The sequence below is a fragment of the Aplysia californica genome, unplaced genomic scaffold, assembly GCF_000002075.1.
Source record: "Aplysia californica isolate F4 #8 unplaced genomic scaffold, AplCal3.0 scaffold00284, whole genome shotgun sequence".
Lineage (NCBI taxonomy): Eukaryota > Metazoa > Mollusca > Gastropoda > Aplysiida > Aplysiidae > Aplysia > Aplysia californica.
This window is the reverse complement of record NW_004797554.1, coordinates 876837-891036: the sequence shown is the minus strand read 5'-3', so window position 1 is coordinate 891036 and position 14200 is coordinate 876837. Positions and strand designations below refer to the sequence as shown.

At 39.0% G+C, this 14200-nt stretch overlaps 1 protein-coding gene across 1 annotated transcript in view; it reads right to left on the bottom strand.

The window, feature by feature from the left end:
* Positions 1 to 4215: 4215 nt before the first annotated feature.
* The window catches only part of LOC101853394 (protein DEK), a gene marked incomplete at its 3' end in the record, with an annotated part of 15695 nt that continues 5710 nt past the window's right edge, over positions 4216 to 14200 (bottom strand). The window contains 5 exon segments of the mRNA XM_013084314.2: positions 4216 to 4423; positions 4974 to 5119; positions 7364 to 7535; positions 8960 to 9112; positions 10623 to 10851. Coding sequence (XP_012939768.1) covers positions 4216 to 4423; positions 4974 to 5119; positions 7364 to 7535; positions 8960 to 9112; positions 10623 to 10851 — 908 coding nt within the window.

Sequence of the window (14200 nt, the reverse complement as noted above, 5' to 3'; positions counted from 1 at the left end):
CCCTACCTCACAAAATGTGCCAAATCTCAAAAACTACTTGAAATATCTCAAAAATTAAAAACCACTGTGCTCAGTATTGAATTTCCTACAAGGTACAACCTTTAACTGAAAATCCGACTTTTGGTACCTTTCTTTGGGCACACACACATATCATCTGGCACAAGTTTGAGCGCGTGAAATCCGCAGCTTGCACTGTATGCTTCCGCGGAAGCCGAGTATGTTTCTGAGTGTTCTCAGAGGGTCTGCTGGGGTAATAATAGTTGTAAAGCGCATAGAGAAAGCTCTTGAGCATGGATATGCGCTATATAAATGCAATTATTATTTTATTATTACAAACCTCTTAGAAGTACTCTCAAGTAACTGCTAGCAAAAAATACCAACTGAAAGAAGGACGGAAAGAGGTACCAATTGTTACTAAATGATAACAGTAGTTCTAGTCACGTACATCTGGAGCTGATGGTTTCTTCATATTGGCAATTGGTTCATCGTCCTCAGAATCCGACAGATCAGACATTTCTGAAAAAGAAAAACAAGAGAGTCTGTTCAATTCAAATTTTGGCAGTCTAAGAAACTATAGCTACTTGATGTAGAGTGGCAAGCCGAGTCTGAAAAACAAAAGGATGGGGATAAAATAACAGTATCATCCACTTATAACGACATGCTTTGGGAATGATGTCAGTATTTAAAAATGTCGATAACAAAAAATATCAAGCAAAAGAGGAAAAAACAAGGGGAGGTCAGCGGTAAAAAGACAACTACTTTTTTAACCCTCTGCGTGCGCATCACGACCATGACTCATACCTCCCTTCCGCGCGCATCGAGACCACCGGTCGTGATCTGACATGAGGTGGAAACTATACCCCTGACATGAGAATAGCCATCTTTTAAACTGCTGGTGACTACAGTCCACCAGTGCAATGTTTATTAGTGCCGCTGGCCGCGCATTTCGCAGTCGGGAATCGGTTTGGAGTTTTTCATCGGCAATTTTCTGGGATATTGTTTAGTTTTCAAAATGTTGGATTCGTCAGCCGATTTAGACACAGATTTACCCAACATTTTTCTGGAATCAGACCACAGTGACAAAGAATTAGAAGGATTAGGTCCTCGAATAAAAGATTTAGATCTACGTGTGAATGATGGGGATATCGTGTCATAGATCTAGATCTAGCGAGGTTTTAAGCCCCAAAGCGGACGTCAATATTCCTGCTGATCTCCAAGCCGGCTGGACTAAAAATGATAAAGATTTTGATACCAACAATAACATCATTAAAAACCACATCTCACCAAACATAAGGGTAGTCCATTATTTAAAACACATTTTTCCTTCTTATTGTAATTAGAAATTATGATAAATATGAAAGATATGAGCTTTTTTTATAGCCATGTTGAAAATTAGCATTTTTCTAAAATAAACCTAGCACTGAAGGGAAGTAATGGTAAAAATGGCTTAGCCGTAAGAGGGTTAAGCGTAAACTTTGTTGTAGCATCCTTTTGTCTTTTTTAAAGGCCTGTTTATGGCCGTTTGCTAGGGAAAATGGAAAGGCAAGGCACAGACTCGCTGACCATGGCACTTGCCACCGAAAGACTGAGAATGGGATGGGGAAGGGGAGTGAGCGATCGAAAGTGGGGGTAGGGAGATGATGCCCAGCGCGCGAGACGCTCACGTCTGTGAGGCACTGTACTGTGATGGACACTACACTGTGTATGCCCCACATGACCTGCTAAAGTCTGGTGTGTCAATATCGGCTACTTGACGGGTATGCGGACTTAATGAAGAACTAGTGCGTTGACCATTAGCGTGGCTTTTCCCCCCATTTATGTTCGTGGGCTTCGCCAGGTACCCAGGAAGATTGTCGATAAAGCAGAGTGGGCCGAAAAAAAGTCAATGTAGGAGAAATTGTTCAGAGAAGATATTGAACGAAAAATTTCGTAATTGGAAAATAAGTCCATATGTCTTAGCTTTAGTAAGTTTTACTGCACTTGCAACCCAATAAGGTCATATAAGTGCCGAAAAATAGATGTGTCACAAGAGAGTAACATATACAAAAAAGGAGGAGGAGAGATAAGGATGATAGATGTTTTATAGGAAAGAAGGAGCAAACCACACCAGAGCACCCCCCAACCACCCACGTCGATATGTCAAAATATCGATAAATTGGACGTCAATATAAATGGATTATACTGTATTTCGTAATGCAGGCTTGCCAATTTTTTTTCAAAATCCAACCAGGGACCTCCAACATTTTACCATCATAACATCTAACAAAAGAAGCAACAACTCAAGTGGGATTGGTGTTCGTGTAGTTAATGTGATAAATTCGATCCCTCAAAGTGGTGGAGACTAAAATGTCCTCTCAGACTGCCATTCAAGAAAGGTCATAAGCTGACCTAAATTTTGCTTTGCAGTGCGATAGGGTTTGTTTTTATGAATAAAATGTAGAAACCTTCTGCAATGTAGGCTCTGACAGCAAATGTTATACAATTTTCATTATTATATAAGATGACTTGTCCGTGTCAAAAAGTCTTGAAAACTACATTTTCAGAGTAAAATAAACACAAAACATTGTAAATAACGGTAAATAAATGCTCATGAATCATTTTTAAACGGAACGACCTTTGTTGTCCTGTAACTCAGTTCGAGATAATACGTCTTATAATAAATACCTTTCTCCAGACACGCACACATATTACAATTTACATATTTTGCCCCAATGTAAAAAAGCAAGTTCTGACAGAAGGCGAATCCGAGAACAATAATCCTGAAAATAGTCTTCACATTTGAATGTCGAATGTGACAACCACAGTGTTCCACTAACATTACTCCTGATGTGAGTTTTAGTTCTAGCATTTACTTCTTTCACAGTAGCCTTTACCGTGCTCCCTACGATGCCGATGTAGAATCCTCACTATTCATCACGCTCTAGAACTAAATGGATAGCAATTTTCTTTCTAAAGTCACAACTCAATTTTCTTGACCAAAGCACAGATTTTCTAGCTGTGGCAACGATTTTAAGCTAGACGGAATGAATGAGTGAATGAAAAAAGGAGGAAATAGGTACCAATATTTTGCTATCATGATTAGCCAGATTTTGACCAATTTACAGGTGAAAATGTTTTGCAAACCAACCTGCAATGCATGCTTAGAGGCATAATAGCAATGTGCTGGAAATGCACAATCTGGCAGGTTTCAAATATAACTTATTGCTGAGAATTACCATAAATATCCACAATTTATCCGAATCGATGGTACCAATTTCTGTAAAAATACGCCCCAGATATTAAAGAAGACCAGCCTCCGGCCAAATGACAAATTCATTCTAGTTTGCTTATGGTATTAAAATCAAAAAGCCGAGACTTGCATTTCCCCTTAGTCTTTGAAATACTTCAAGACGAATCAATTTTACAGCTTTACACACATCGGAGAGAAAGGAAGCAAAAGGAAAAAATGTCCTTACTCTACTGAGCGTCACCCCTTTAGTACAAAGGGCGTAAAAAAACGAAGCATTTATAAAAGAGTACATGATACACATGCAAAAGACGACTTGTCCACCTACACCTGAGACTCTCTACACCATCCCTACCTTGATTTTTTGGTTTTGGTTTTGCCTTTGCTGCCTTCTGTTTCTTCCCATTCTGCTTCGTTTCCTTCTTTGGGGCAGGTTTCTTTTTCTCCACCACTTTTTTCTTCTTCTTTTTCGGAGGCTAAGAAGGAAATAAAGCAAACAGTTCCCTAAAAATCGCTGTGTTAGCATTAGGCTGGACACATGAACAAAAAATGATATGAAAAAAAAGTAAACACTCAATTGTCTTCACTCCATCACCTGTACCCCTAAAACCTTGACATCACTCTGCCCCAACACAGGGCTTAGTTACAAAGCCATAAACAACTTCTGTTCAATTCTTTAAATTAAGATGATCAAATGTTCACAAATTTTCTGCATTGACTAGCTAGTAGCCGTTTTCTCTTTCATAGAGACTGCCACAGAAGACTTCACTATCTATCATTACACAATTACTGAGACTGACAAAAAGTATTATCTTACAAAACCATTACAGCTGAAACTTTATATAACGACAACGAAAGACACCAGGAACTGACATATAATATAATGTCGCCAAAATCTGGCAGTGTTGCCCCTACTTAGAGCATAGAGATGAAACGACGTCCCACAGCAAGCATCCTTTCTATAAAGACAGCTTACCTCTTCTTCACTTTCCTCTTCTTCCTCTTCTGATTCCTCTTCTTCCTCCTCCTCTTCTGGCTCATCTTCTTCTTCCTCCTCTTCATCATTGTCTTTTTCATCATCCTCATCCTCCTCATCATCATCATCAACCTGTTCCTTTGTCTTTTTCTTCTTCTTCACACCCTTTGTCTTGACTTTCTTTGCTTTCTTGGAAGAAGGCGTTTTTGACCTGGACCGTTCTGTCAGAGACATAGAATTATCATCGCATGGTCAAACGTGAACCAACACAGACATTTACTAAGAACAATACACAGCTGGTCAGGCACCCAAACCTCTTTGGGCACTTTTCTGGCTAAGAGTCAAATACTGAACTCACAACCCCCTCAACTTACTAGTACGGCAAACCCACACAAAGAATAAAATGTGGATCTCAAAGCTTAATCCAGTACACTTTGAGGCACTTCAATTGTATCATCGCCTTTTTTCCCAGTTTACAAGTTCCAATAGTGTACATAATTCCAAAGAAATAAACTAAAATTAACAACATTTCGCCACTAATGAGTGGCTCAAGAGAAGAAACATCTACATGCATTCATAAACAAAACTTTCGGTGCATCTTACTGACAAAATAAACACAATAGTGAACACCTCAATTCATGTCAGTTTACTACAATGCAAATCATAAGGGGATTAGCTGATATAAGAAGACTTTCTCTTTCTCCTCTCACAAGTCAACAATAGAGAGTTTCAACATTTACTGAACATTCAACAGCTGTATAAATCACTTACTTTTCGTCTTCGGCTGGGGGACTTTAACTCCTCTGTCATATGGCTTTAATATGAATTCTTCTAACCTATCCAAGATATCTTGTTTCGTTCCATTTCGTTCCAGACCCAAAACCAAGCACATTGCCTTCAGCTGTGCCGACACCATTCTGAAAGAGATTACAAAAGAAAAGCCTTAAAACAGAATTCTAACCATACAAAATCTGCCAAAAATGCTTATTGTGCAGACTGAACTCTCTTGCCAAAGGAATAACAAAGAAAAATAGATGCTCAAAAATGCACTCTTCTTTTGAGGGGAAAAAAAGAAGAGAATAGAGTCTGCCTAAAAATAGTGTTTGGAAAAGCTCGTAAGCATGCCCATTTCACACAAAAGATGTAAAATTTAAAGGAACCAGTTCATAATCAAGATAACTGTTTTTACAGGCCTGTGGCACTTAATACCTGCTGGCTAGGCTAGCCTTCCTAGTTTTACATTACAGTGGAGTCCGCCTTAAGTGAACACGCTGTATTTGAACAACCGGTTAAAGTGAACAATATTCTGTGTCTCCAATTGAAATGCTATTAGTTTAAGTTAAAAAAAGTGGATAAAATGAACCAGTTTCATGGGAAAATCGGATAAAGCGAATGCCCAGTATGAGTGAAAGCGAAGAACTGACTGACCGTGTCACTGTCACCATGCTGTGAAAATAAAATTCTTTGCCTCGGGCAAAAACAGACAATCGGGCAAGAACAGACAATCCCATTTTTTTTTAAAACTTTTGATTGAGTAGGTGTTTTACGGCGCTATCGACTCAACTTTGGTCACTCAAGCACCAGACAATCCCAGCTAGGCGTTGACGACGGCAATCAGAAAGAAAGACCTCTAGTCTAGGCTCGCCCACTGTGTTACCCCCCCCCCCCCCCCCCCACACCTAAATTCACCCTAGACCCTGCACGTAGCAACTGTTTCTAGGCCTCCACCCTACCAAACTGGTTAAACTGAACCTCGGATAAAGTGAACACTTTCTTCTGGTCCCAAAGAGTTCACTTTAAGCAGACTCCACTGAAGTTAGCAATGACTATGAAAAATTTAATTTTGTATCCACATTGCTTAAAAATAAGCTTAAATTAAAGAAGAGTAAATTCTAAGAACTGGTTTTTCAATTAAAAAAACCCACCATAAAATAAAAAGGTTATTGGGATTTTTTATTGCAAAATTTTGGGGGACTTTCACAAAGGAAAATATTGCCAAAAAGTGGGACCTTTCTTGATGTGTTTTGAGGGAAAACTGTTCATAAGTCAGTAATGAATTGGAGTACAAGTAATGAAACTTGGTATCTTTTTGTGATTTTTAGTGCAGAATCTAGTTTTGCTATCACTTTTTCGATGTTTTTATTACTTTTTATCTTTAAGACTAATATTTGAGGGAAAAAAATTTTTATTGCGCGACATCGTTTAAACCACGACCAACCACCTTTCTACAACTTAGTAAAGCCGTATCAGGAAAACTTGCAATGAAGTCATTAGTGATCTATTTAGTTACAGGCAGCCAATCACATGTCACCTAGCGATCATGCGCCTCTCACGTGCCAACAACTAGCGTGTTGAGTCCATGATCTAGTCTCGAACTCCAGTGTTTTATCAATGGATAGGTGGTCCTTTTAAGTTGGTACGCAAAAGGTACCACACACAGAGATCTGAAATTTTACAGCAATAAAGAAGACATGTGGCGTACCTGTCTGGTCGGCGACCAATACTCAACTCCACTTAGTTTTCAAAACACATAAGAAAATCGCACAAACACGGCAAATTCTGCGGTTTTAGAAATCATTCAGCATTGTATGCTCGTATGTCGTTAGTTTGATCTTTCCTCCGACTGGCTGCCGAGTTTCATTCATTTTTGTCCACGAGTTTTCCCGTAACTGTACATAGAAAAGTCACCTCTGATCCTAGGCTGCCCAAAAATTACCCGAGTTCCAGCGTAAAGCGCAGAGGGCCATTGGCATTGCTACATCAGTAGTTCTAAACCATTTGCAAATTTCAAGCTTTGTACTGCCTTGGCTATTTATGAGCTTTATATAACAAAGCCGCATTTTGTAACAACATTTCCTCAGACATACAAATTAAATATTAAGGACAAATAAGCTATGTGACTGTATATTCAGAGTGCCTTTCAAAACGGCTGCAAAAGACGGTCACAATTCAACACACTTTCAAATTTCATCCCTCAATCCAGGCTAAAATTCTTATTGAAAATATTTTTAAAGCAAATTCTTTTTTTCCATTTCTACCATTCTACATTATTTCATCAATGTATCTTCTCTACCTGACATAACTATTGCATTACAAAAAGGTTTGCAGGGATTAAGAAGTCAGGCAACCGAGTTTGCCATCAACTTTCTGCGTAGAATTACTTGTTCAAAGCTGCCATCCGTCTAGCATGGTCCTTGCTGTCTTTTCCTTGAGCCACTCCAGAAAACTGTCTGAGGTTCTTCTTTATTTCCATGTTGCTTCCCGGACGGAAAAATAGGATACGATGTAGGGGTTTCAAATCGATTGCTTTCGTCTTATTCAGGCTGTTTTCAACTGGAAGTAAAAGACAACAAGATAAAAATAAAAAATCATGAATGTTTGACACATGAAGCATAATTATATTTTACATACAATAGCATTTAAATTTGATAATGAAAATCTAAGGAGAGTAATTTTACTCTCTCTCTCTCTCTCTCTCTCTACTGGCGCTGTGGCGTCATAAACGGTCAGCGATGCCGGCAGCACGCAGGAACTCAACAGTCGCTCGGGATCCTTGAAAAGTGCTGAATGTGGGTTACTGAAGTGTCCTAGCAGAGAGTAATTTTATTGAAAGTAATATTGAATGCTACAATAAAATGGGTTGGTTGAAATTTATAAACAATGAGCTAGAAATAGTCGGGCAAGGATAACTCAAACAAACAGATTGATAAATGTATTCGACACATCTGTAATTCGGGTGAAATGAGTATCTACATACCAAAATCACTTTAAAAAACCATTACAAAGAATCAGAAGACAAGAAGATGTTACCTTGACTAAACACCTGTATTCAACTTTCTACGGCTAAACCTATCTACAGCATCTGAGGTAAACAATATTCTGTGGGAAACAGAACTAACATTTCTTAAAACTAGTCTATGGCACACAAAGCGAACACACACACAAACTAAAGCTCGCACACAGCGAACACATTTTCAGTCCTCACATTTTTACTTATACATATATATTTTATTTCCTTTGTATTTCAAACATGTACATTGCAAAATGGAAACATAACGAGAAGATTTCCATGCCCTGCTAATTTCACTATGACTGTAATTTTTTAAAGTACATCACTTGAGCTTTTATTTGGCACTGATAAAAATCTGTGTGGTCTGGTATGGCAAGTAATTAATAATACTCCAATTACTTTACACTTAGGATAAGTATTCTTTTGGGTATTCCAGAGATTCTGCATTATAATTATATCAATAAAGATTTAAAATTGCAATAATATTCCATCTGGACAAAAATTGTGATGATCTTCTGAAGTACATCTCTATGAAACACTATATTTCACCGAACCTGCGTCCAGGTTTTGAAAGATTAAACCTAGGTATCAATTTCGTACTACATTTTAGAAATATATTTGTGTGGCCATTTTGGGCAGAATTTTTTTATTTTTTTTGGGGGGGGGGGGGGGCAGTTGGTTGACAAAAATAAGAGTGGCCATAGCTGAGTTTGACAAGTTATAGTTTTAAGCAGTGACATTATATAGAATGAACGCAAGGGAGGAATGGACAGCGGCAGTTTGTACAGGTGGTTGTCTTATACAGCAGGTGGCCGTCTGGGCAGGTTCCACTGTAACTCTTAAGTTGTTGCACAACAAAATGGCTGTTGAAAAGCATTTTACTTTACTTTCAGTAGAAAAAAAAATAATACAGCACTCAGAGCAAAGTCCAAGCTACACGAAATAAAAACATGCCACAAAGACTTACTGTAAGGAATATCTCCTAGCTTCACACCAGCACCCTCCTCTACTTGAATTTTCTTTTTCTCCGGACGATTAGGAACTAACGATGCAGACAGTCTTTCCACTTTCTTTGTTTCTCTTTTACCTTGAACTTGCAATGGTTGCTCCAACAATCCAGCTGTTAAAAATAATATAAAAAACACATTTTCAAGAACATACAGACTTTCATTTCCAAACTGAGCGATGACAACAACAGTTAAGAATCTAAGTCACTCACTGCCATGCATGATCCGCGTAGGCAGCTACCTACCAAACCTGAAACCCGTCGGGTGCAATTTTACTACTATTTTTCAAACATTCCCCGACATGTTTCGGGCTTGGCAGTCGGAAGTATGCGACATAAGCCAGTTTAGTTTCGATTCCGCATTGTTGCAGTAACTTCCCTTAAACAAGTTACTTAAAAATCTGATTTTTTTTAACCCACCCGAAACGAACTAAAAACTAACGCTCAGTTACAATGGCAACTGCGTCTCAACAAGGTCGGAACATTTGAATTGACGGACCTATTCGTCAATAAAGGGTCAAATTAAGATCTTTTTGAAGATGATAGCGATGAATGATGAACAATCATACAAAGTTGATGAGTATAGGAAAGGAAATAGGAAAGGTGCGGACGCAAGTGAAGATGAGAATTGTGATCTAGATCTAGGCCTAGATCTAGAATCAGAGGTGTTCCCCATGGACAGACCAATGATCCGACGCTTCAAAGTCCCAGTTCAGGCCCATCACGCAAATGTCGAAGATGACACAACATAGATTTAGACCCCAAATGATAGGATTACAGCTGACATAGCCCCTCCTAGGACTTTACATCAAACTTCAAATAGTCTCGGCACCCCTCCCCCAGTGGCCATGCCCCGTCCTGCAACCACACACCCTGATGTTGATGCTCTGGATGGGTGGACTGATGACTTGAATGGTTTTCCAGTTATATAAAAATTGTCAGATATCTTTTCATAGTGACTCTTCAACATGTCATTTGATACAATATCTATTTCTTGCAGAGACAAAGATACAAAGGCATGCATATCGACTGAATGTACTAAGCACCTAAATGCTATGTAAAAGTTTATTTTCTCGATTTTGCCACATATTCACAAACGCATAACATTTCAGACGCTAATGGTATCACAACATTTTGGGGGGGGGATTTGTTGAGTATGTTTCAATGTCATTGTTTGAGGAAAAGTTCAATGCTGTACACATAATAATCAGCTCACAGTGAGGTTTTGAAAATGGTCATGAAAGCCTGGCATTCCTCAGTTATCCTGCCGAGAAATGCCTGGCAGTGAGAGAGTTAATTCACATTGGTCCAGAAATAGAGCAGACCAAAGTTTAGAAAGTTAGTCTCTTACGTTCCAACCCGATCCAAAAATTCATCCACAAACTGGGACCAAAATTTTGCCGTGTGCGGAAGCCCGATTGGCACTGCTAATACATATTGTTCCTGCTGGCGCCATTTTGAACCATTACTACAGTACTGAAATTAAATATGAATGAGCAGCGAAAAAGATTTTGTTATGTCTTTTAACTTCTAAGTCCCAACGGTTAAATTGAACTGTGGATACACATGACCTTTTTTTCATCCCAACAACATGAACTCTGCCATAGTCGACTGTAGTACTTACGAGGCAGTTCTTCATCTTCCTCATCACTTTCTTCATCTTCATCATCTTCCTCCTCTTTCTTCACTTCTTTCTTTGGTGATTTTGCAGGCGGTTCCTTGGAAGGTGATTCTTTCTTTTCTGGAGAATCTGCATTATCATCTGACGAATCAGGTGGCTCACTGGCTTCCTTCTGAGGAGACTGTTCAACAGCATTTTGAGCCTCCTCTTTCTTTGGAGTCTCTCCTTCCTCCTAAATCAAAAAATGAATTAGTGCAAATTTAGAGAATTACAACAACAATAACAAGAGCTCAAGGGATTTTAGTCACTGCCATTTTCTTGAACAGACGACAAAAAGTTGAGTTTTTTTTAATGGGGGGGGGGGGGAGACACGACAGCCACAATAATGTGAACTTTCAGATTTCTGTAAAAATACGGAACATTTAAAGCATTGTTATATGGGAAATTGAGAATGTTATAAATAGGGTGAAGTCCCAGTGTGTCCCTTGGCCCAGATATCAATCAATAAAGTGATGCTGTCAAACTGAACAACCGCATGCTATGTGCGTTACCACTTGTTCCACTATGCTACTTTGCCATTAGGTGACTTTGTCCCGTTTTGCCCTTTTTTGTAATTAAAATTGGTCACCTTTATAACTCATTTTTGAACCGCTCTATATATCAGCTTATGGTTTTATATAATATGTGTCTTTTTAATAATCCGTTGAGCTGTAAATAGACATTTTTATTTATTAGATGGCAGCTTTCACAAATCTCCCTGCCCAACACAATCCAAAACTGTAATGCCTCTTTAAACTTCCACAGACCTTCTGCATGATTTTTTTGGTGTTACTTGTACAAAATGGACATTAAAGAGACATAAACAAGATGGTGTTGTTTTCTTGTGTTATTTTCATGTTTTTGTTGATTTTAATGTCATGAACGTTAAAATTGAGACGCACGAAAGTTCCCTAAAAATAGCATGCACATGGCTAATCTCTAAAGAAAAATCAAGAGAGGTGGTAGTTGTAATTTTTTGCCATGGAAAGTCTTTTAAGTAAATGTTTCAACAGTAAAAATTTCACTTGTTTTGACCTTAAAAAAACAAAACATTGGGGGGGAATGCCCCTCTGAATTTGACAATAATTTGATGTTTTTAATAAGGTTTGATAGGGTAGGCCTATATAGGTACCAGAAATTAAATTTTCAAAGCATCTGTATGCCAAATTTATCTGTTCCATATGAAAAGCCTATATCTCCTGAGCATTTTGGTACCATTCTTTAACCTCAGTCTATTTTTCAGAAAATTGATTAAATTGCTTAAGTCGCTTACTAAACTGGCTGCAACCCCATGTTTGACAGGTAATAAAAGATAACCAAGTGCACCAAACATCTCCACATTAAAGGATACAATCACTACAACATAAATATGGAGCGTAATTTTTTTTTATTTCGGGTAAAAAATGATCTTTGAAAACTTTGACAGTGTTTTTAAAGGCTTTCTATTTAAACGCCAAATGCCAAACATATTCCATGGGAAAGCCCTTTCAAAGTTCTACAATTCTCCGCTAATGAAAAGACGGCATTTTATCATCAATCTTTCCGCGAAGCATTTGAATGCATGCGTGTCAATTTTTTAACCGGCCGACCACGCATTCCGACAGCCAGGGGCTTCGTTTTCCTCAGCGATTCTCTAGCTCCTAATAATCGGACATATATACACAACTTACACCAATGTAATGAGGAAAAGCTGAACTTTTACAAGGTGTACAGCATTTGATGTTTTATAGCGAAAGAGCAAAGACACAGCGATCCGAATTGCCCTGATTTCACCGATAACACGTGCTCGGAAGGCTGCGAGTGCCAGCGAGGCCGTGTTTCTGGTACTATCTCTCCATATCGGCATGCGCATCAAAAAGTAATTGTTTAGAACCAGAACTAATCGTCGGTGGAGTGAAAACAAGTATCTCCAAACGGGATCCACATTCTTAACCCTCGTCCAGCGGGGGCCGGGTTTATATGCCCGATATGCCCCCCCCCCCACACACACAGCCACACGTGTGCAGGCCCATCCGACCCCGACACACGCCAGAGTAGACATGTGCGCGTGTCAACAACGCATGTGTTGGTATGAATAAAGGCCGCTGATTTGCAGCATGCAATCGGCTAAGTAAATGATGGTTCACGATACAGGTGCAATGGATGGTTTCAGGGAATAGATAAAGTTCGTTCTGGAAGAAAAATGAGCGAAGCCACGTCTGCGGAGGCTGTTCACCTTGGAAGCGACCTCGTTGAATCCGAGCTCGCTGATTTAAGTGCTCGTTGAATCCGGGTTATTTTTATTGATTTTAAAGAAGAAAAAAAACGGGGAATCTATCTCATCTCGTTGAATCCGAGCTCGTTGAATCCGAGTTCCACTGTACCATTGTGAACGTAAAAAGAACAATCTGAGAGCAAAACATTTGGAAATTGACCTTATATTTCCCCTCTCGAAACCCAGATCATTCATAACAACAAGAGCGTCTAAAAAGGTTATTCAAATTGAGATAACTACTCATAATGTCTTATGAGCTTATGAGAGGGGGTTATTCATGTGTTCGTAACACTTGATGGTATTTTTTTACTTTCCCTCCCGTCTCACACTTAACTACCATTTGTCCATTTTTTACTAGATCTTCTAAATACCAATGCGTTGAACACGAATAATATAAACTTCATTAATATTTTGTGAAATACCTGATTGTTTTTAATCGAGATAGACGTGCTTTGGACCAATCAGGGGGTCCTGCCCCTCTGGGATAAAAGAAAATCTTGGGGTTTACCCCTGTTTTAACCCATAATATGATATTTCACAGTTAACCCGAGAAGCGCTCGCATTTCGCCGGAAGTAACCTGCCAAAAATGCCCTGCCGCCACGGCCAATCAGTTGTAAACATGGGGGTTTGGCGGGAGGGATCAGCTGAGATACCCGAGATGTATACCTGCTACTGAAAAATGACCATTTACGGCTCAACAGATGATAAAAGGCATATAAAACCATATCTTTTCTTAATTTGGTTGATTGACATTTTCTTGAAAATAATTGATTTGCGACAGTTTTGGTGGCTTTATGTGTGATCTACAGCAAACAGTACGGCAGTTTGACCCCTAAAGCAGTGCATCTGTGTGCGGGAGTGAAAGTAAAAATTTACCATCTCTGTAAATTTTTACTTTCACTCCCGCACACAGATGCACTGCTACTGGGGTCAAACTGCCGTACTGTTTGCTGTAGAGAAAAAAATAAAGCCACTAAAGCTGTCGCAAATCAATTGTTTTCAAGAAAATTTCAAATCAAACAGTAAAATATTAAAGGCCGTCATTATTCGGACTCGAGTCTGAATAACATTTTTTCCTATTCAGACTCGAGTCCGAATAAAAAAATTTCATATTCGGACTCGAGTCCGAATAAGAAAAAATGTTATTCGGACACGGGTCCGGAAAAAAAGGAAGTGTCTTCGTTCTATAGATCTAACGGTCAGTGCTTCCAATTTTCCGCCATTTTTTAGTTTCCCCCACACCTTGTCTGCCGATATGATGCCCGCCGCCTCATTGATACGCCCCCG